Source organism: Sinocyclocheilus grahami, unplaced genomic scaffold (assembly GCF_001515645.1).
Source record: "Sinocyclocheilus grahami isolate Dianchi unplaced genomic scaffold, SAMN03320097.WGS_v1.1 scaffold432.1, whole genome shotgun sequence".
In the NCBI taxonomy this organism is placed as follows: Eukaryota; Metazoa; Chordata; class Actinopteri; order Cypriniformes; family Cyprinidae; genus Sinocyclocheilus; species Sinocyclocheilus grahami.
This window is the reverse complement of record NW_015505611.1, coordinates 603,659-628,879: the sequence shown is the minus strand read 5'-3', so window position 1 is coordinate 628,879 and position 25,221 is coordinate 603,659. Positions and strand designations below refer to the sequence as shown.

Here is a 25,221-nt window from a genome sequence, read left to right as displayed (position 1 = left end):
TTGTCCTAGTCAATATACACACACACACACACACACACACACACACATCATAAACTACATTTCTCTTTTAAAACATTTTTAAAATGACAATTTTTTAGCTTTGTGGGCTCACTGAATAATGTGTGCTGTTTTTCTAGTGTTAGTCTTGTGACACACAGCGGTTTCTGAGGACATATGTTTTTCTGCTTCATTTAGACATGTCAGAGCGAAACAGGCTTGTCCTATTGACCCAAAATCCTTTGAAAGTAATTTACAGCAAGTTCATGCACTACTTATCTGTGCCGGACCACTACAGACTTTCACGAGAAGTGTGAAATTGAGATGACATTTCCCGCTCTTGAAGGGGCGCCCCTGCTGTGACATCTATCACACATCCAAGTCACTAGCTGGTTTGGGGGGGATTATGTCTTAAACTGTCTCCCACAGGATGAATGAACCCGATTACCTCTCTGTTCATTTACACTGCCTCCTTCAGTATTTAGAGGCCTGCTGGTGTAAAATATACTCTGTTCTTGCACATTAAGCAAACACTGCTTACAAATGCAGCATTATGCAATTTTTATTGCCAGCAGTAATGATTAAGTAACATTTCAACCAGTGAAATTTTAGTGTCATTGAGATATTGGGATAGTTTTTATTAGTTTGTTAAATTTGTTTTTATTTTTACATTTTCACTTTCATTTTTTAATTGAAAGTTTTAGTGATATTGATGTGTTTTTATCATTTCTGAGATAGTACTATAGTTTTTATTAACAGATGGTGAAATTATTTTATATTTCCATTTTTTTATTTTAGTAAAATTTTTAGTAATTTTGTTGCGTGTCATATTTTCTTTAATATCTATATAGTTTTGAATAATTTATTTTAGTACACTAAGTTAAACTAAAGGAAAATGAGAAATGTTTTGTTGGGAATAATCTGAAATAAAATAAAATACAGTAATCCTGATATCAACAAGACATTAGGGGCAAGGTCAAGTCAAGAGCTATAGCAGTATATTTCTCTTATATACAGTATCTGCTGTATGTTTTGAAACTATTTTTTAAAAATCATTTACATTTTCACATTATTTATTCATTTATTTATATATTCATTTTATTTATTTATTTGTATTTTTATTTATTTTTAGATGAGCAGCTTCAAGCTGAAGGTAGAAAATTTTCTAGTTACAACAAGGCTTGTAATGATAGAATAAAAAAGCCAAATAAGACTGCCTGCGGTTTCTTTAATAAGCAGTTACAATGTAAAATTAACATTTTCTTGCACTGATTATATGCGTAAATGTCATTACGCCCCCCCTACAACAATCTGGGTCTTGTTTTCAGCAATGATGCTGAAAGGTTGCCAGTTTTTGGCCACCACAAATCTTATTTTGTCCATGCCTACAGCATTTGAACACCAAAACTAACCGTAGATTTGTGCAAATGCTCAGAAATGTTTGTGTGGTTTAAAGGTGTTAAAGGAAAAGCCTGCACTGTATGATTAGAGTCTTTGAGGTTGCCATGTTGGCTGGGCTGTGTTTGTTAGGTGGTTGGTGGGCAGGGTTTTTTTTGCTGGTGTTGTAAGTCATGTTGTCGGATTTAGTGTGGGCGATCACTGATTCACAGTACTGAGGAAAAGGGAGGGATAACTAATAACCTCACTCCACCAGTGAAATTAGACAACACTTTTTTGTGTCTCCTTCCAGCCTTTTATTGATTGGTAAAATGCAAAGAGAAACATGGCACGGCCACTGTAACATGTAACAAAATATGTGTCACTATGAAATCAGCCCCCTGGTGGGAGTTTCCAGAGTGTCAGCGTTCAAACCACCAGATTTAAAGCTGATTTTACTCTCATGCACGTGCTTGTGATCAATCTGAATCTACAAAATTTGTTGCATTTGTTTTATACTCTTCATGTCATTGCTGCTGTTTGCAGCAGTCTACCTGAAGTTTCGGTATTTTTGTGCCAGAATTGTTAAATATTTTGTTTATTGTCAGTTGAATCTCACAAAACCAGTCAAAAACATGTCCAGGTCATATTCACCCCAAAATTAAAAGAAATAAATTAGAAATGATGTTTTGCTTAATGAAAATTAAGTCTGTTAATGGTTTATATTAAGATGTTTTGTATTATTTTCATAACAATTAAGCACATTTCCCCTCAATTCTCACTAACATAATAAGATTTTTATATATCACTGTAAAAAATGTAGTAATGAAATCACCATTAATAATAATGATAAAAAATACCTGCATCATGCTAATGAAAGATGAAATGCTCTTAATTATATTATTATTATGTAATTTTACCAAAACAATTTTTATTTTATTTTATTTTTCAGGATGAAATGTGACCTGTTTTGTTGAAATTCACCATGTCAGTATTTGCAGAGACTGAATTCAATGTTTTGCTCCAGTGATATTAGCTACATGCTATATGACAAATGAAAAATGACTTTAATTCACAATGTGTTATGTAAAATTTTCTGAAAAGATCCCCAATCTCTTTGATGCATGTTCTAGCTTCTAGTTGTTCATGTGTAACTTACTGTATGTTAGAGAGCATTGATCGAGCACTCCATTGTGTTTTGGCTTGGGGCATGAAATTATCGATCTCGTTTTGCTGCTATTATTGTCATCGTCTGTTTGCTAAAGGCAGTTTAATTTCAAGTAAACTCACATGCAACTATCTTTTCTGCCAAAGCATGACGTATTGCATTAAGGTGTCAAGACATACAAACTAGCTCAAGAATTATCTAAAGTAAACACAACCCTTCCTTGCCAGTCCCTCGAACGTCCTGTTCATTCGACAAAGCCAAACTCTCGTTCACTCAGCGCAACGGCCAAGTTGAGTCATCAGGTCTGTATTAGAGCCATTATGGTAATTATCTTCTATATTTACTCGAATGAAATGAGGGTAAAAGGTCCTGGTTCACCAGTCCTACCCACACCACCCTCCCTCCAGGGGAACGTTAAAGTGAGCTGGCCTTAATTCTCACACCACTCCATTTCACTGGAGGAGCACACCACTTTTCGCAAGGTAAGGGGTTTGCTTATTGAGACCATTTAATGATCTTTGTTTACACAGTGCTTTTTTGCACCCTGAGGGTTTAGATTTCTGCAGTGTTTTGGTGACTTTGGCAGCATTGTTGGGGGAATTTTTCACTAGTGTGTTTTTTGACATGCTCATTTACTTACTTACATAATCAGCCTTGATGATTTTACTGGGGCAAAGCCAAAAACCACCCAATGAGAGTGTACTTAAGAAGTAGGGAGGCTCTACCGTACGTTAGTAATTTTTGTTGCGCAATGGTTTCAAGTTCTGTGCTGGTTAGCACATATTCCTCAACATACAGGGTTTACTATACAAACACAAACTGTCTAGCCACACAAAAAAAACATTTTTGTTTAGGACTGGATGAGCCATGCATTTCCATAAAGTCTCTAAACATAGAGATGATGTAAAGGCGTTGCTCCAGGTGTGGATACCAGAAGCTAAAACTTGGCCAAATGAAATTCAACTTGCATTTCATCCAGTTTATAATGTAAGCATTCAGTGTTTTATGATGTAAATGTAAATAACGATGAAATTTAAGAATATATATTTATTAATTACAATGTGTATGTCTCCCTCGCTCATCGTTATAACATATAACCTTAATTATATAAAATTATGCATTATATCGGCCATCTTGCTCATTGAATATGTATCACTGGTAGATTTGAATTTAATTTCAGTTTGATCATTTAAATTGAACAAGTCTGAATTTCTTTATCCTGAATCAATGTTGTTTTAGTATCATTGTAATACTATTATAGTTGTTATTAATAATTTAAATGTTTTTAATTTTATTAGGATTTTTTTAGTTTAGTTTGGTTAACAATTTTTCATGGTTTTAGTTAACTATAATAACCCTTTCCTGAATTTGTGGTATACATTGTGAATTCGAAGTGTTGCACCAATTGGCACCACCTAGACAACTATGGCGAGAACCATTTGCTGGGCAAATCTGGACACATCTGGTTCTTTCCATGTAAAACACCACTGTTTTATAAGATGGCCAAACCGTTCATGAGTACATGAAATACCCTACATTACAGACCACTTTCAGGAAGCTGTTTCAACACTGAAGTGTTGGGGCTTCCCAGACAGGGCAGGTAATGTCTAACACTTGTGTGTAGTGGGACAAGAATACACCACTGATTAGACCACTTTATGATGCTCTGCATCCAAAGAGGCTAACATTAGCATTAGCGTGACATCCAGATGCACCTGTGGTTTATATGCATGCACTGAACAAATGTTTGAAAAAATTAAACCTTAAAAAAATCAAATCAAAGTTACCGGTACTGCATTGACTTATCTCTATTTGTTTAAGTCTGTTGCTATCCATTGAGATTGCAGATTGAATCATCACAATAAAGGACTGCAATTTTTATGTTGGATGTAGATAACACATAGTTTCTGCCACAGTAATCTCTGAAGTGTAAGGTATTGATGGCTAGTTTCGGGTGGTCTTGCAGATCAGAGTTCGTTGTAAGATGCACGTCAATTGTTTGTGAAATGGAGTACTTCTTCTAAAAGTGCTGCACTGTAGTTGTAGCGAAGCGAATTTCTTCCTTTTGTGCGGAAACTTTGCACAAGAGGAAACATGTATTGCCGTGATAGTGAATGCTTTGAATGGAATATTTCCAGATCAGTTCTGCTTACAGACTTCACTTTGCGTGTGTGTGTGTGTGTGTGTGTGTGTGTGTGGAGGTGAGAATACCAAAAATGGCTTGAATGATTCATTTGCTTTATCTACACACCATCACATACATTTTTGACACTTTGCTTCTTCTTAGTATTAATCTTCTGAGTAAAAACTTCTTAGGCCCAATCCCAATTCTACCCCTTAGCCCTTCCCCTTTTCTTGTCTCGATTCTCTTTTGGTTGGAGGAGAAGGGCCAAGGGGAAGGGCCAGATAGCCCTTCAAACGAAGATTTTACGGGACCACACTTCAAACGAAGGGGTATGAATTATCTCAGCGTAAACCAACTTCAGCAGCAATATGGCTGCCCGAGCAAACAAAAAGACTCATAAATGTAAGCATTTTTGGCATTAATAAAGATTTTAATGAAAAGTAATCATTTGTTTTATGTTACATTCAATCGTGAGTTCATATTTACGGGCATGTTACTCAAAGAAATGTTTGCAAAAAATCACTAAAGTTTGCTAAAGTCAAATCATTACTGACTGCACGATACTGCCACAACATAAGCTATTTTCATGTCTGATCAGGGCGATAATAACCACCATAGACATTGAGGAGGGCTAGTACCCCCAATAATTATAAATCGCTAAACCCTTTTCTGAAAAATTGCCAATTCGAGAGAGAGAGAGAGAGAAAAATGAAAGTTGCGTGTGTGCGCGCCTGTGCGTTTCTCTTTTTAGAGTGAGTTTGCTTCAAAAACAGCGATTTTATCCTCTAGTTGCTGGAAAATATAACGAGCGATTCAGTATTTAAACTGTTATTAATAAAAGTCGTGGGGCAGCGTTGACAAGTTTCTTTGCTCCTGGATGTGTGAGCTGCGCAATATCTGATGTGTGTGTGTGTGTGTGTGTGTGTCAGTAACCAGCACATTAATATTGAACGGTAATTAAAGGCTCTAATGCACATCAGCACACCAGTATAGGTCTGTGTATTGTAGGAGCTAGACGACATATGATGACGTGTGACATATAGTAGTGGTGTCCCAATTCTTAGGGGAATATTTTCACCCCTACCCCTTGACACTCTGTTTCAAGGGACAAGGGGAAGGGGTATAAAATAGAATTGGGATTGGGCCATTGAGTGATGTTTGCTAAGGCTGTTGAGAATACCATGGCTGATAATAAGCATTAGAGCTTTTTCAAAGTGTTATTAAGTGTTATTAATTTCATGACATTCAATGAAGCACCAGTTTAAAGTTTGGACACTACAACTAAATTTGGAAATAAAATGAAGTGGTTAAGTGATTCAACTTAAGATTTTCTCATGCCTTGTTTCCTTTTCAGTGAATTATTTTTGTATTATTTTTGAGCAAATAAGCCCTAAACGGGCTGAATGCTCAGAGTTGAACACAAAACACTCCTATTAGACAATGGTGACCCTAAAGGTCATGTTCTTAAGCTCACTGTATTAGCGTGTCGTGGTTTTCTCGGCGGGGGTTGTTGTCATGCCCTAATGCGGGTGACCGAGGCTATGAATGTGAGACAATAGCCATGCGACCAGACGCCCAATCACAGATAATGATGCTGCTCAAACAGGAAGGTTCACGTGGGAACCGGTTTACTTAGCATTGTGGGAAAGCAGACGAAGGCACACAAAGTCAGCTAAGACAGAACTCAAGGAAAAGCTGATAGACACTGTTCAAAGTGAAGATAATGTTTGTAGGATCGTTTGTGTTTGGCCCATGGGAGCATTAGTGATAGACTGATATGTTGGCCAAGATAAAGCCATATCAGTCAACCATTAAATTACATCCCAAATTACCTTAGAACTGAATTTTTACATTTCCAAATAAATGCATCTTGGAGTGGAACTGAAGCTTAAAAATCTAATTGTAATCAATATCTGTCCTAAATATTTACAGTTGTGCTGTATGATTGCCATATTCATATGGGACTTCAAAATGATATTAACCATGTAAAGCCTGACATATGAAATAATAGTCAGAAAAAAACTGAAATGGAACTGTTTATGGAATCTTTAGACAAAATATTTTAAAAAGTGTTGTATAAATGAATATATATATATGATTTATTTATTTCTATTTTAAATACTTTTCTTTCCTGATTTGTAGGTAGCTACATAGATTTTAGGTAAAATATAATTCAAATACACTAGACCTGTGGAATATTTTTTTCTAAAAGTTTAAACTCCAGTTTTACAAGAGAGAATGTGATATGAAATATCCTGTGGACTGGCACAATATGAACTATATTCTGCCAGCACTGTTCAGTTTTTTGTTTTTTTTTCTTCCTCAAAGTGGTTTCTAAATGATTGACAGAAAAATGATTTTCCAGCATGGCCCCTCAGAGAAATATGTTTTGGCTATGGAGTCGGCAAGTGGATTTTATGATTATTTTCCTAGTCCGATGTGGGTCAGCTCGGCCAGACATTCAGTTTGAGTTATTATTGAGACACAGTGGATGAAACGGCTTCTTTTGAAGGGAGCTCCCAGCAGGCAGCCGAACTACACAAATAGAGTTACACTGATGTTTTTTAGACATCTAATTGTGATATTACAGGGAATCGTTTTATATTGCAGCCCACAAGAACCCGCTGAATAAGTCCAAAAATCACTGCACGTAATCATATAATATGCCTAGATCATGCCTCAATGATTGTGATAATACTGAACATGAATATGATTCTTGAGCTGGCTAGCGGTTAGGGTGAGCGTTTTCTTATGTAAAATCTGGAATGTTAAGTGGCGTGCCTTAATGAGTGCAACAGCATCATAAATTATTGTACCTTCATTCTTTACAGAATCTAATGGCTAAAGCGCTTTACGACAATGTCCCGGAATCTCCAGAAGAGCTGGCTTTCCGGAAAGGTGACATCCTGACCATCATCGAGCAGAACACTGGCGGTCTGGAGGGATGGTGGCTCTGTTCGCTCCACGGCCGTCAGGGCATCGCTCCCGGCAACCGCCTCAAACTGCTTATCGGACCAATGTTTGAAGGACAGATGCCTGCATCCCCTTCCCCCCCACAGGGTCACTCTCTTCAGCAGAGAGAGTCACACCTCACACCTCAGGGTGTGTATCAGGTGCCGCCGTCCCACCAGAGCCTGCAGGGACAGGGCATCTACCAGATCCCTCCATCTAAAGACGTGTACCAGGTTCCACAGAGAAGTGCACTGAAAGCTGATGGGACTCCCAGCAAGGTAAACTGAACTACAGCAAAGATGTTCACCTCGCGCTTTATGATAACACTTGTGGTGAACGTGTGGCATGTGTTGTCAAGTTCAAACGTTCATCTAGTGTGTCGTTTGATTGTGCAACATGCTTTTGCTGTTGCTTTTTTTACTCTTACAAAGAAGTACTGTGGTAAAGTATTGGAAATACCATGTCATTTTTATATGAATCACTAGTCAAAAGTTTGGACACTACTACTTTTTCTACTCATTTTCTACATTTTAGAACACTTTAAGTCATCAGAATGTAAGTATGGGGATTCCAGCTTTACACTCTTTGGAGATTAAATCAATTTACAGAAGTGCATCTTGGGATGCTTTTTAAAGGTTAAACTCAAATATTACTTGGCATTATTATTTAATATCCTTTAAAGTACCACATATATGAATATAATAATCACGAATAACCATGGTCTATACATTACCAGCTAAATGTGTGGACACAATTCACTCAGTTTGTTTCTTATGATCTCAAAAAATATTTTGTAGACAAATACAGTACACATTGTGCCTTTTATGTATTTCTTAAGCTATTGCCATTATGAAAAGCATGCAAAAACTAAGGTACTTTTTTACTTACTAGTTTTAGTTGTGTTTGAAAGATAACAGGTGAATAGTGTATAATAATAATAAAATAATAAAATGAATAATAAATAAATGTATAAAATACATATATATATATATATATATATTAAATTATCCATTCTATAATTTTAAATTAAATTTTATATATTATATAAGAAATAATAATACTAGCTATTTACAGTGGCTGGTTAACCCATAAGCTTGTTTTATAGTCCAGATTAAAAGCGTCTCCATGTCCAGCCAAAAAACATTTTGGATCGAAGTTGTGTGCACACCCTGCCCTGCCCTGCCCTGCCCTCCACCGCAGCGATGAGTCTTTATGTCTAAGGGCTTTATAATGTCCTGTCTATGCATCGGGCTGCACCAGGGCTGTACTCTGAATAGGAAAACCACAGCATGGATGGAAAAATAAATAGAGGAGATCAGGCTACTGAACATGCTGAGAAAGCATACACAATGAAGTGCATGTCAGCAGGAGGAAAGGGATTTCTGTGTCATTCTTAAAAGCTCTCAGCTTATTTTCATGCAAAACTTAAAGTTGCATTTCTTTGAAACACATCTATGGCACACCATATGGCTGCATGATGGTCCAAAAACAAGTCGTATTTGGGAAATGCTGTGATATGATAAACATTTAACATTTCATATTGCAATTGAAACTATATTATATTATATTAATGTTTTATTGTTTTTAGTTTTATTTACTGAAATTTATGTAAATTAAAAATATGTTTCATAGAAGTTATATGTACGTTTTTATTATTTATTTCATGCTATATAACTGTTTAAAATATTTATTTTTATTTAAATATTAAATATTTAATTTGAAGAACTGTAGTATGACATATATGACACTTCATATTGTGGATGATAATTAAATTAAAGACTAATATTATTCAGATTCAGCTGTTTTTCCAATTTGCCACTTAGATACAGACACTGTAGTAGACATATCTTGTGTTCATAAACACTAGATGAAAACATCATTCAGGCAAACTCATAACACTGAGGTCATGTCTGAGATTGTCGCTTTAAAGTAGAGGTTCTGCTTCTGACATTAAGCGTTTAGAGAGTTACTAGTCTCTGAGATCAGGAATGTTGATGTTAAGGTTCGGTCCGTCCACCTCAAATGATCTTGAGATGCACGATCATGGATATAGGGCTGTCTTGTCTTCAGCGAGGTTTATCTGGCTGTTTTGTTTGGTGGTGTTCAGGAGTGATGGCACACCTTGTTTGTTGTTTTCCTTTTGGCCGGCTCCAGTAAGAGTGAGGTAAAAGGGTGTTCCCAGATCTGTAAATGCAATGTTCAGTTGACGTACTTCTGACATAAAGTGTGGCATAGCGGAAAGTGCAACAAAAATAACCATTTCCTTCCTGCTCTCGCTTCCTGTGCTAAAAATAAAAGTGATCCGCTTTTTAGATCTATCGCTGAAAATGGTGATCAGATTAGTGTGCAGTTTAGATTTTCCATGGTGATTGTTCTTCATTGCTGCATCTGTGTGCATGCTTGCAGTGTGGCGATGCACATCCTGACCTTCACAACTTGGCCAAATCAAATGTTTAGGAAGTGCAAAAACTTGTAGAAGTTCAAGAACAAACAAAGCTTGTCATGTGACAACCAATTAACTTTAATTGACATTATGTCTACAAGTTTAAGACTAGTAAAAACACTTAATCTTTGAACACCAACTTGTTTACATTTATTATTGTGATTGACTATGTTAAAAATAGCTACGGTTTCACTAGTTAAGTCATAACACACAGTATTCCTGTTAAAAATGCCATTTTATTAACGTCAATAAATATTTAATGAGCACATGTACAGATAAAATAACCCTTGTACTGAAAACCCTTTATTTTGATTATATGCCCGATCAAAAATTACCTTTTAAAAGTTGCATGTAAATCTCTCATCTCATTATGATATATTATCACCAAATCTTGTATTTAATCTTTTTGTCGACTTGTTTTATTTTAATTAGCACAGGTTTTGTATTTCTTTTTAGGACTGATTGATTGTAGGCCTCACTGATTTGAGCATATGCACTTCAGTTTATGAGTAAAAAAAAAATTTGAGGTGCATAAGTTCAGATCAATGAGGCCTATTATCAGTCAGTTCCAAAAGAAATACAAAACCTGTGATAACTGAAAGAAAACAAGATTGAATCCATTATTTGGTAATGATATAACAAGGAATTTATAAGCAATTTTTTGACCCGGTAAATTGTGTAACAGTGGGAAAAAATTAAATATTAAATGTTTATCATACTGCAGTTCTTTAAAATTCAATATTTAATATTTAAATAAATAAATACATATTTTAAACAATGTTATATAGTATTAAATGAAAAATAATATGTCAACAATTCTGTGTTTTTCTGTCAATATGGGGTGCTGTGTGTACATTAATGAGGAAAAAAAATTAACTTAAATGATTTTAGCAAATGGCTGCAATATAATAAAGAGTGAAAAATTTAAGGGGGTCTGAATACTTTCCGTACCCACTGTATATAATTTTTATTTACAAAAATGATCAAAAATATGAGCAAAGTCAGTAGGTTTTAGTTCAGTGCAACATACTTAACTAGCATTGTCTGAAAAAATAAAATGTTTTTTAAATTTACAGAGGTTTTTTTTTTCCTGTCATCAACAAAAAGTTGCATATGGATCCATTTTGCCCTTTTTAAACTTGCCAAACAACTAATATCTAAGGATCTGAACTGCTCCGAGTTGTCATCCTGTAATTATGGCCGTTCTGAAACAACATGAACACAGTGTTTCTTACTAGGCCTAATTCTAGAACATAAAGTTCTCGAATGTTTAATTTGATTCCAGAAAGTGTCTGTTTGTGCTATAGTGCCGTTATGCTTGTAGATGATGTGTTTGTTGCAGGCACAGAGCAGGATTTGGGCACATAATGACACACTGTAAGGTTTGGTTGCTGGAGTCTGGCTCTGTCCCTGCCTGACCTGAAGAGTACAGTGATCTAAAGCTGCTCACAGCTGCACTATTCATGCCAGCCAGAGCCTGGCTCGAGCGAGGGCCGTCTCTGAGATTTACACAACCACACAATGTCCTTCTCAGAGCCGGGACTTATGGGTAGAGATGAGATCTCTCGTCCCATTGGTGCCCGCATCTGGTTGACGCCACAAATTGACGCTGTTTGTGAAGTAAAGCAGTTTTTGTGACTTCATACACGCCTTTCCAGAAAATTCTGAGCTTTGACGTTTCCAGACTTGAGAGCAATGTTTGTTTTTAGGCATTTTTAGGATTAACGTTTCTTCATGAGTCACATTATAAATCATAATGTTCTGCCCACTCTATGTGCCGAGGCTGACTGTTATCGCCACTAACCAGGTTTTGTTCTCCTCGTTCTGTCTCGTTTGAGACGGCTAAGCCAGATGTTTTTGTTTGTACACCTCAGTCTCCAGGAGATATCGTAAAGATTTATTGGAAGCGTAGGCAAGTCAAATGCCCCCGCACCCTTCTGTGGAAAAGTTAGAAAAGTAGTAGAGCATTATTTGTGTGACTCACACTTGCTAGTTTATTAGCAACTAGATTTGACATCTTCATTTTTACTATATGCATTATCTATTTAAAAATATTAATATAATTTATCATGGTATAATATTTAATACAAAATATAAACACTTTGTCTAAATATTTATATTTATAAAAAAGATGACTAATATATATTTAAAAGTTAATTGTATTGGTTCAAATATAATATAATTTTTTATTTAATAATAATGTAATTTTAAATTGTATATGCACACATATATAAACTTATATTTTATTTAATACATTTTATATTTAATTGTATTTAAATGTAAATATTCACGCATAAATATACACATATTTTATTTAAAAAATAATTTAAATAATGAACTAAAATTAATATATGTAATATTTTATATGCATATATATATTTAATTGTGCTTAAACATAAATATATTCGCACATATACACTTATATTTTATTTAAAAAATGAATTTAAATAATAATGAACTAAAATGAATAAATGCAATATTTAAATATGCATATTATATAATTTTGTATATATTAATAATAATGTCATTATATATATATATATATATATACACACACACACACATAAATGTAAAAAAAAATGTATTTCCTTGTATTTAAAAGTAAATATTCATGTTATTTTTAAATGAATTAAAAATAACAATTAAAAATAAATGTAATATTTAAATTTTTATCTTTTTATTTAAAGTTATGTAATTTATTTTTATACATTTGTACAAACACATTAAATTATTTTATATTATTTTAAATAAAAAATAAATTATCTAATTTTAGATATAGATTAGGTGTGAAGTTGTTCTGCCTGTTTTTAGTTTGGATGTGTTACAAGCCCCTGTGATCTGACCCAGAAGAGATGTCATGGCCCCTTTTGTGTGAGACACATGGCTGTGTTTTCCCTCCTGCAGAGATAACAGGAAATGCTCAGCGGAGAGGTAACTTATTTCCCCATACCCACTGGACTCTTTCAGCACAATTCATTCCAGTTTCCTCGTCTTCCTTATTTCAAATCAAAAATCCTGGTTTTGTGCCGCCCACTTATTATAAATCAAACACAAACTGTTGAAATCAGGATCACTGCATAATTGATGCATCTCATTTAAATAATCACCCCTACCCCTTCGTCTCAATGCGCATCTATAAATCACGGGGTGTGTTTGAATGCTTCCATGTGATGTAAAATTAATTATGGCTCCTTGCATTAGGTTAATACTCCTAAATTAGCAGGAAGTCTTTGTGCTTTTCAGTTTTTATGGCCGTCATGTGGGAGATCCCTGAGGGTTTGACATTCAATTGCCTTCGTTGATGAGTTCGACTTATTAATAGGATGGAGCTTTTTCTGTCACAGGAACAGAACAGATGTAAAGGGACTGGAGAGAGAGACATAGCAGATCAAGATGGAAGATTCCAGATGATTCTAGAGATTTTTTTTTTATTCTTTCTTCCAGATGATCATTTTCCAGCTCTATTTACTTGTCAAACGTGACTCCGAGCTGCTCAGTGAAGTCATTGTTTACTCAAACAGCTTTCGATTAAATGCTGCATACCGAAAACTGAGGCTGGTGAGAAAACTCCTTTTCTGTCATGCTGCTTTTTCAGCGCTGGTATTCTCCAAGGACAAAAAAAAGAGGCTCCCACAGCAATTAGGTCGGTCTCAGGTTCAAATGTGATCCGGTCTTAGTAACGCACACCCAGCCAGGGTGTAACGGAATCCAGGGAAGGAGTCACCTGAGCGGGAGAGAATGTTTGCCTAGAGGTCACAGTTCACACCGCCACACATTTACTCATTTCTGATTAGACACTCCAGGTAGCAGAGAAGTGATTTGGGTAATATAGGATGGATTTATAAGTTCATATTTGCATTAATTAATGAAGCATATAATATTAAAATGTAGTATAATAAATTAAATAAATAAGACTGATATATATCAAAATATATATAATAATATATATTTAGTAGTAATAATAATAATAAAATCTACTGTATATATATATATATATAGTTTTATACTATAACATTTAATACAATATTGTAATATAATTTATATCAAGATTATAATATAGATTTAATAATAGTAGTAATAATAATTTTTTTTATCCCTGAATACTGTAATTAGGTAAGGGGGAATATCCTTAACATGCAAGTGTGAGACTGGTCAGACCACTGACGTGTCCCGTTCTCCATTTATTCCCACTTCATTTTCCCAGGAGTTCAGGGAATTTACGACTGGTGATTTATGACTGATGGGAATAAGCCGGGAGATCTGGGTAATTGGTGAACTATGCTGAACCTGGAGTTCCAGAATGCTGATTTATGAACAGGAATGTCATTGATGTGCACCTAAACTCACAGAATAAAAAATAAGAGTGTGACGATCCTGCTTATGAAAACCATCTGGACGTTCCCATCTCTGGAACTCCGTGTGTCTGGAGGGGGTGCTTTATATGAGTGCGAGTCGTCGAAGAAAGACATTTTTCCAGTTTAACACAGCTTGGATAAATTGATAGTGGTCTTAGGAGTTCCCAACCTCACTTATGAAGATACTGCTGTTCATACCTCCTACATGCCACAATTATTGCGAGAGAGAGAGAGAGAGAGAGAGAGAGATTTCTTCCTCTTAAAGAGGCTTTGTTCCAAAACTTAGCGAGTTGACTACATGGGTTTTATTCCAATTATTCTAAACAATATGTATTGTTTTTTTATTATTTAAAATTATGCGATAAAATTAAATTATTAAAATTTGTTTTTATTTCATATTTATGTAATTTTAAATTAAATAAATATATGATGCAATGAAATATATAATATGTAATAAATAATGCAAAAATAATATATTTTGTATTAGACATTTTTGTGCTTAGAGATGAGAATCACTATTTCTTTGAGTTCCTGCCTATGTAGAGCATTCCAAATCAATCACTTATGAGGTTTCAGTTCGGTTGGAAGGCAGCTGTCTATGTAGGTGGTAGACAGCAAGGCAGCCCACTAGGTTTTGGAACAGATCTAGAGTCTCTCAGGCTGGAAGCAGTATGGTTCCCATTTTCGAGACCTGTCAGTGACCCGTGAGCGTTCTCGTGTGGTGACAGCGGTGTGTGGTGTATTAGCGGAGCGTTTGGGACGAAGAGGGGGGCGGATTTTGGAGAAGAACAAATGGAGACCAAGTACATTCCAATGATGCTTTTGTCTGTCTGAAGCAGAAGACGGATGTGGAGCATAAAATATGGAAAGAAAACTGTAGGAATATAGAGAGAACTGATAGATTAAAAACATGCAAGATGACACAAATATTGTTTGGAACCGAGGAGGCATGTAAGACAGATCACCCCATTAGCATCTCTGTTTGCAGTTGCATTAATCTAGTCACGTACACAATGCACCATAGTTTCACCGTAGCCATTTTGCATGTTGCCGCAATATGTTGTGGCTGAACAACAACAGCTTTTTGTGATTTAAAAGTGAGTTAAAATAGGCATAATTATTCACTATAACAGAAATGCTTATAATATTCATTCTAAAAATATATATAAAGTGATATGTTTATTATCACTAATAATTTATTATTATTATTATTATTATGCATCACAGATAAGATTATATATATATATATATATATATATGTGTGTAAATGAAAAACACAGATTTAAATATATTTCTCATATATAATTTTAATAAAATAATATAATGTAGTAATATATAAAATATTATAATTATTTATTAAATAATTAAATATTTCATTACTTATTATAAATTCCATTATTTATATTACGCATTATCTCATATATAATTTTAAATAAATAATACAAATCTACATATATTGTGTATGTATATAAATTGTATGTACACAGTATATATTTTATTAAGCAAACATTTGAATAATACTTTTTATTATTACTACTACTGTTCATACTTAAAGTTAAGAATTTGAACAAATTTCTTATGGTTGTGAAAATGTTTTTTTTGTAGGGTTTTTTCAGCCTCAATTTCTCCTACATGTCAAGAGACCCTCAACAAATGGCACTTTTTATGACATATTTCATCTATGAATAAAATTTTTTGGCTCCAACTTTAACATATATATTCTTGTTTCAGGTGGTGACCCCAATCCGCGTAGGGCAAACATACGCTTACAGTCCTGTGGCAGATTCATCTCATGACCTCTATGATGTTCCTCCAATTCGTCAACAGGGGGTGAGTGTCACTATCAATAACATGTACTCATGTAGATGTCTGCATACATGTATTTATATTTTAAACACCCACACAGATTTACGATATTCCGGCGAGCAAACAAACTGGACAGCACGGCATCCCCAGAGCCCAGGGCCTCTACGACACCCCCCCTTCCCAGGACCTGCGATCAAAAGGACTTTATGACATACCGCCAACATCACAAGGGGTATGATAATCCTTCAGCGCATAATATTCGTTATGATAATAATGATATGATAATTAGTACATGCAAATTAGGATTTGTTTAAAATGTTAGCATGTAACTTGTCCCACATTGTTTGTGCTACACAATCTGGTGGTCGATAAATTCGAGTTTGCTTCAAAATTATTGATGCAAACAGTCAAATTGTGTCAAAAAGAATAATGAAAATATATTTATATGCTACCCAGTATTTATTTTAGTATCATTGAGATACTATTATATATATATTTTTTTATATATATTTTAAATTAGCTTTAATTTTGTTTTCTATATAGTATATTTATTTCTATTTCTATGTATTTGTCTATATAGTTTAATTTTTAGTTCAGTTTTATTTATTTTAGTACTGTTAGTACAGTTTAGTCTTAGCTAATGTAGTTAAACTATATAAAAATGAGAAATATTGCCTTTGCAACTAGCTGAAAAAGTATGTATATTTTATTTTATTAAATGTTTATTTTTACGTCAAGTAACAAAAAAAGTTATTGCTTTCGTTTAGGTTAACTATAATAACCCTGATGCAGCCCTTGTTCTTTGTCTTGTAACCGAACGCTATTATTTCCCAGAAATTTTACAAAGAAATAAATACTCTGATTTTTATTACTTTCCCCTGGTTAGCAAATTAAAGCCTAGCTTGCCAGTAATATTGGAGTCAAACTCAGAGTAGTGCTCTTAACTCTGCAAGGAGGTCAAAACAGAAATAATTGTGCTGAAGCCACGCTTATGTTTCACCGCTGCTCCTGGCGAAATGTAGAGCAGCGCCTCGAGTTTGTTTGAAATAAACTGGATGTATGAGGAAGCCAATTATTGGAGTCATATTTAATTAGGGTTTGAGGAAACCCCGACTCACTTTGAAAGATAGATTCTACTCATGACAGAAATCACTTACAGGCCGCTGCATTTATTTATTTACCAATGTCTTGTTGGCACGCCCCATGTACTGCCATTACGCTGTCAGGTCAATGCCAGGTTTTATCCTTTAGCTGGATGGCAGGATTTTCCATGTACTATTTAGAACTTCCATGAAATGCAAAACTAGACTTATTAGACTGTCAGTGGCCAATGTTAGGGTTAGGGTTAGGGTTAGGGTTAACCCTAACCAATGTTACGCGACTAAAACTTAACCTTTTGCCTCTTGCGATAAGTCATGGCAACGGATTTTGGCTTTATTTATTCTAAGGAGGCATATGCGTGTGTCTTTACACAAGCACCACAGAGAGCCGCTTCAGAAACGTGCGTGGCATGGCTGGATTCTGGAATAAGCACAAGCATTGTGGCTGCAATCAGCTTCAGTGGCCGTATCATAGGGTAACCATACGTGCCATTTTCCCAGGACGCCAGGATTTCTATATTGCCTAAAATATCTTTGTTTGCGTGTGCAGACCGATCGGTGTGTATGACATCAAAATATCATACAGACGGTTCCTTATGCTCTCAAAATGCTCTCGAGGTATTTTGATGTCATACACCGATCGGTCTGCACATGCAAACAAAGCCAAAACCTAGATATTTTAGGCAATATAGAAATCCTGGCCAGGACGCGTCCTGGGAAAATGGCACGTATGGTCACCCTACCGTATCAGAGCCACACGGCACACGTCTGCGGTAAATTGTCTAAGCATTAATGGTAGGGAAAGCCCCTTATACTGGAGAGCGGCCACGTATGATGTGTTTCTTGGAGGTTATAGTACATTGAAGAATGATCATATGACTTTTTACATACGCCATGTGACCTGTAAATGTGAAAAAGCCGTTTCCATTGCAGTTTTGCGAATTACTCCTTTTTCGCATTGCCTGAAAAACCACCTCATGCGAGCGTAAAAAAATGTTTGCGATATATGGGCGTTTTTGCAAAATTGACGCGTTTCCATTAGCCGTATTTTCAATTCGCAATTTCAATTTGCGCAATTTGAAGGGTGATGGAAACGCGCCTAATGCTGCTAAGTTAATCAATTATGAAACCATTCCAAAAGCAGCTCTACAGAAGATAGTGTAATTATCCAACTCAATTATATGAACTGAATATGAACTGTCTTTTAGATGAAATGGCGTAATAAAACCGAGCAGTGGCATAGTAAAATTGACCCCAACTGAGTAGCCAAAGGCGACAGTGGCAAGAAACAAAAAATGTATCGCCAGATTAGGTGTATCAATACTGCAGAAAATGAGTGCTTAATCCATTTCAAATATTCAATATTGATAGGCAATTGATGTTTTTGGCAACACTAGTTCTTATCCGCTTGTTAAGTCGGACGTCACGTGTCACCGCTTCCATGTCCAAACGCTCTATCAGATACCACGAGAAAACAACAAAAGGTGCTAATATACATTCACAATGTGATATAATACTACCAAAAAAATTTATAATTCTAACCTTTAACTCCATACCGAAATCCCAGATAGCCAGACAATGAAAATATAAATATAAATAAATAAATATTAAAATTATTTGTGTTTGGGACGCTGTGAGCATGAAGACTGCAGTGTAGACCATACGTTTGAAAATGTTTAGCTTAAATGTTTAATATGAATAAACAGTGCTCATAAACGGCTGCTGAGGTAGTATTCTCAAGTGAAGCGAGTTGAGGCTTGGACCCGGAAACAGCGCTTCTTACGTCACCACTTAACAACCAAATAAGCACATGTACTTCATGTTTAACCGAACTCTCTCTTCCACAGGTGTACTCCACACCACCTTGCAAGAATAACATTGCACAAGACGAAGGGAATTACGACTTTCCACAGCCTTCGAAGCACAAGCAAGAAGGTATATATGACGTTCCACCACTGTCACTCTCCAAAGGTTCCCCATGCTCCAACTACGACTTCCCACCCAGCTCTAAACCGATGTCTCGAAAGGGCATGAACGACAGCACTGGCATCTACGACGTTCCCGCCAGCCAACTGGCCGCAGGTGGATCTCAGGACTTGTACGATATTCCACGTGGAATGCCGCAGAATCGACACGCTTCTTCTGAAAGAGACAGAAATAAATCTGTTTACGATATTCCTCCAGGAGACGCTCGGTTACTCGGTGATGTGACCGAAGGCGTCAGCCGCTTGTCGTTTTCCAGCACGGGAAGCACTCGCAGTAGTATGTCGACTTCCTCTTCTTCCGCCGGATCGCCCGCCGAGGGCCGGCTAGCATTGGATCTAGACTCTGCGGTCCAGATGTTGAGTCGTCTCCAGCAAGGTCTGGAGTCTTCGGTTTGTGCGCTGCAAACTCTTGCGGCATCGCCTCACTGGCGAACATACAGCTTCATGGAGCGTCACGCCAACGAGGTCCACGTTTCATTGGAGCGCGTCAAGTGTGCGCTCACAGATTTTCTTGTATTTGGCCGTGGAGCGGCTGCGAATGCCACCACGTTATCCGATCAAGGATTGCACTCCAAGTTGCGACGCCAGTTGCAACGTCTAGAAGATTCCCATCAGATTCTTCAACAAACACACCAAACTTTAGAAAACAATTGCTGGGCGCTTAATATCCTAGTAACGGGCGCCAAGCATCAGAACAAGAGTGACGAACTGGAACGTTTTGTAATGGTGTCGCAGACAGTGCCTGATGATGCCAAGCAGCTGGCTTCAACAATAGGGGGCAGTGCGGAGCTGCTTTTCCGAAGAGCACCAATAGAGGGCATCGTTCACCCCTTTACTTGCACCCCAACGGAGGAGGACAGCTACGGACCCCAGACCAAACCTTTTCCCGTATCTCACACCAAAGCAAACATGAACAGTGAGAAGTGCGTTAAAAGCTGGATGGAAGATTATGACTATGTCCACCTACAGGTGAGAATCATATCTATCTTCTATCTCAGGGCTCGCAAAATTGCTAGCCCGAAGTCCCGGGGCTATTATGTTTTCCAGTCGGGCTACCAAAATGTATGCAGATCTCCCGCGGGTACTTAAAAACTCCTAAAGTGAGAACAAACTTAAGGCCATAAAAAGTTTTAAATACGTTAAATGGTATAAGAAATGTCTTAATTATAATTTCAAGAGGTCTTACAGTTGGGGACGGAAAGACAAGAGTCACGATATGGCTGGATTAAACTTCAAAATGCAATGATGTCATTGAATAAATATAAGCGCTGCATGTTTCAAGTCAAAACGCGGCGCGGATGTCTCTATTTGAATGTATCTGAAGGGAACCGACTGTCCTCAGAAACATGTCGTTGGTATTTTAATTTAATTTGACCTATAATTCCTGATAAAGCAGCGTTTATGAGCACGGAGCTGCTTTGTGTACAGCCGTTAACGGGTAAACCGCAATATTTCAGCGCTCCTAAAGCGCCTTTTTGGAAATTAATTAGCATTTCCAAAAAGCCTTTCTTGCTGTTTATGGTCAGATCAATGCAAAAATCAAATCATGTTTTTACGCAGCAAATACATAATTGTAAATGAGAAAGAAGTTAATGTGCCTTCTAAAAATCTTAACAATTAAGACAGTAATATTTATACGTTTTAAATGAACATAATTTATATGCTTGATTTATCCCCTTTCATAAAAATGGTCTAAAGGCTGAAATGCTGTTGTATAAGATTTTTGTTTTTGTGAAAACCTGTATCTGAACTGTAAATCATGTAATTTTATGGCTCAGTACTATACGTTACCACAGACATTGTCCAACCCCACTCATGCTGTGTTCATTTTACTTGTGCAGCTCTTAAAATGGGTCATAAATTGCCTTACATTTATATTTTAAAATTCTGCAGATACCCTGTAAATAGTTAAATAAAATTCCTTCCTTCATATTTGTTGATACTTGTGTATTAAAAATATTTTTGATTGACATTGGGTTATCAAAATCTGAAGAGTACCTGCCCGAAGGGCTACCAGGGATTTTGAAATTTTGCGAGCCCTGTATCTATCTATCTATCTATCTATCTATCTATCTATCTATCTATCTATCTATCTATCTATCTATTTTCATACTTAAATCCAGATTGTGACTGAAATTAACAGGTATTTAACAGGGATGTATGCTTATTTTTGGGAGTTAGCACTAAAAAAACTAATTAGTGCAATTTACTAGCACACGGCAAAGAATAGTAAAACTTTTATTTTCATAAACGCTTTTATTATAGAACAACTTTTTGTTCAAAATTGGAGTTATTCATTCACCCTCATTTATAACTCAGATTTACCAGCATTAATTCATTTCAATTATAATTAAAAAAGAATAATTTAATATTATAAATAATATTAATGAAATGTTATTTTATGCTACAATGCTACAAAATAAGGCCTGCAGCTAAAAAACAGTCCATCCGCTTCGGTCTATTATCGGTTAATCCTGGATGCAGAGATTAGGAATGAGATCCCTTACATTTGAGCATGCAGAAAGTGACATGCTGTTGGGATTCAAATCTAATCATGTACTTCAATCTCATACAAAAGGCTAAAAGAGGATAGTTTAGATGCTGCCAGAACAGGGTTTTGAAGAAAACAAAAAGAGAAGATTGCTTATTCAAATTCAGTTCACAAGACAAATAAAGACAGACTTTCTAATTTGAATTAAAAAGGGATTAGTTTAATACCACAGTGGCCTTTGGCTGCTCACTGGGGCATTGAGATGCTAGTTTCTGCTTTGAAAAATTGTTTTGACTTGCTGACTGACCTTTTGTTATTTTTGCAGGGAAAAGATGAATTTGAACGTCAACAGAAGGAACTTTTAGAGAAGGAGAACATCACCAAACAAAGCAAAGTCCAACTCGGACATGAACAGGTAAACAACACGTGCACATAACCATTATCAGCTTGTGCGTCAGTCATCAATGAACAGGGAAGTAGCTTATGATTAATACGGAAATACAGAGTGACAGATGCTTTATCAACTGCAGAATGGATAAGAATAGAAACGCCAGAAGAACTTCAGTTGTGAACACATTAGGTGAAAGAACAGGGTGATGAAACCATTTGTTTTCTTCACACATCAGGAATAAATGACTCATCACAAGTGAAAGGCTTTTGTTGACCAAGTCAGTTAACAACTGCCTCAAATGAGATGTTAGGGTGTCCATATGTTCACCATATATCAGAGTTTCACTACAACAGCCTCACAGGTGCAGATCTCAACTCTCTTCTAGCACAACCAGCATAGCAGATGGTCCCTGTTGCATGTAAACTTAAGCCTAGAGAGCTGCCCATATAAACTAAAAGATATTTACACATTCGTCTTGTTTTAAAACGGTATATGTCAAAATCAGGCAAACAAATGATTAGAAATATTTTAAGTTTTTTTTTTTTTGGCAAAGATTAGTTTGCATGATTTTGAGATGGACACAAACTACATGAGATATCTTCAATATATCTTTAGTATTTTGTTTTGCATATATATATATATATATATATATATATATAAAGTAATGCTATAGTTAAATTTATTTTTTCATCTTTATCTTTTTTTTTTTGCAATAGCTCAGTGGATTGACGCAAGTACAGTATCCTGTTGTGTCACCGGCCAAGTTTATCAGAATTACTCTGATGCATCGTGTTTTATCGCCATGCATTATTAGATCACACAAGCTCACTTCTCAAACAAAAAATTCTCCGTATTTCAACAAACATATTTAATATATATTTTTTTTTTTTTTTTATATATATATATATATATATATATATATATATATATATATAAAGTAATGCTATAGTTAAATTTATTTTTTCATCTTTATCTTTTTTTTTTTATCTTTAATTTTTGTGTGGGTTGTGTGTGTGTGTGTGTATGTATATATAGTTTTTATTTTTTTTAAACTGGTGCACTTTTATCCCTGAAAATGACTATATTATAGGTATTTAAAAATAAGCTATACCTATATATTATATTTTTCCTATTTTATTTTTCATTTCATTATTTAAAAAGGTTCACCAGAAAAGACATGCACTATTTTCCTGCATTTTTTTATGATAATGATCATTTTAAATAGTTCTAACTCAGAATTTCTTTCTCTCACTTAACAGCTGAACCAGTTCAAACAGCTCGAACAGGAAGTGATCAAACCTGTAGAGAACGACATCACCAAATGGATCTCCCACCAACATTCAACAGGCTCCTCCTCCTCCTCAGACTCCTCCTCTAATTTCTCCATGGGAGGCGGAGCTCCGATGTGTTTGCGTGATCGCCAGCTGTTGGGCTTCTACGCGGACCAATGCGAACAGCACTTTGTGACACTGTTGAATGCGGTAGATGCTTTTTTCGGCTGCGTAAAGACTGGGCAACCTCCACGAATCTTCGTTGCGCATGGCAAGTTCGTCATTCTGAGTGCCCACAAACTTGTGTTTATCGGGGACACGCTGTCGAGACAAGCCTCGGCGGCTGAAGTGGCAAATCGCGTCATGAACTTAAGCAACATGCTGTGCGAGATGCTAAAGACAGTCGTGGGCACCACCAAAATAGCGGCCCTTCACTATCCCAACACGGCCGCTGTACAGGAAATGGTAGATCGCGTGACGGACCTCTCGCACTTGGCACAACAATTTAAAGTGCAGCTCTCGCAGATGGCGGGATTGTGATGTCATCAGCATGATGTCACTAACTTCTGGGAAAAAAAAGACTGCAATTTTAACATATATATTTATACTCCTATAGATGCATCACTGAAAGTTGTCTTTTGTAAATAGTCCTGCTTTCTGAAAATATTTGGCTCTATATTTTGTGTAGATTTGTTTTATATAATAATAATAATGATAATAATATTAACTGTATGAATAGAAATGATTGAGACTTGCATTTGTAGAGTGACCGTTAACATTCCTGATCGTTTTGTGTATTAGGCACCTTACAAGTTGTCCTTAACCGCTAATTATTGTGTATTGCTGAACGCCAGAACCTAGTTTGTTTTGAAAATGTGCTGTATTGTGTGACACACACTCTGCCGAGAGAACGGTATGAACAAAGTAAAAGATTTCTCTGCCTTTGCTATAAAAATTGTTTTTTTGTTTGAATATTGTGGTAGCGGAATCTCACAGAAAATGTGTTCCAGGTCATATTTTACCCCAAAATCTAAAATAAATCACTTTTTGTTGATGCTTGCTTTAGAATCATTCATATTTTCTGCATTGTGACAAATTTTTAGTTTTTTTTACAATTAAACACTTTTCCACCTGTTTTTATTACTGTAATGCAGAAAAAAATGCATTTTCATTACAACTGAAGATTTTTAACTCAAACCGTTGCAGTCTATCAGTCTTATAATGGAAGTGAATGGGAATCACGGCTTTGAGAGTAAAAAAAAACATACACAAACTAAACCAAATCAAACCCTGCGGCTCGTGACGACACATTGATGTGTAAAGACACGAAATGATCAGTCTGTGCAAGAAACAGAACAGTATATGTTTTTTTACCTCTGATGCACTGCAAATGGACCACTGACACTCCTAATTGAGATTGTAGATAGAGTGTCAATGGTCCACTTGAGAGATAGGTGGCAGTAATGCACTTATAAGTCTGCGCTCCGCCGTAAAGCAAGACGAAGACGCGTCACGCACCGGCTGAAGAAGAAGACGCGAACGCGCTCAGGACAGTTCAGACATTGCGGTGAAAATCAGAGGTAAAAAAGCGATATAAATACTATTCAGTTTCTTGCACAGACCGATCGTTTCGTGTCTTTACACATCAGTGTATCGTCACGAGACGCAGGGTTTAATTTGGTTTAGTTTGTGTATGTTTTTTTTTACTCTCAAAGCCGTGATTCCCATTCACTTCCATTATACGACTGACAGACTGCAAC

At 35.9% G+C, this 25,221-nt stretch overlaps 1 protein-coding gene across 1 annotated transcript in view; it reads left to right on the top strand.

Moving 5' to 3' along the window:
- LOC107551775 (enhancer of filamentation 1) overlaps positions 1–24,538 on the top strand; it is a 31,127-nt gene extending 6,589 nt beyond the window's left edge. The window contains exons 2-7 of the mRNA XM_016233499.1: positions 7,499–7,897; positions 16,149–16,247; positions 16,324–16,455; positions 19,171–20,277; positions 22,125–22,214; positions 23,450–24,538. Of these exons, the coding sequence (XP_016088985.1) occupies positions 7,499–7,897; positions 16,149–16,247; positions 16,324–16,455; positions 19,171–20,277; positions 22,125–22,214; positions 23,450–24,001 (2,379 nt within the window). The 3' untranslated portion in view covers positions 24,002–24,538. The remainder of the gene's footprint in view (positions 1–7,498; positions 7,898–16,148; positions 16,248–16,323; positions 16,456–19,170; positions 20,278–22,124; positions 22,215–23,449) is intronic.
- Positions 24,539–25,221: the final 683 nt, after the last annotated feature.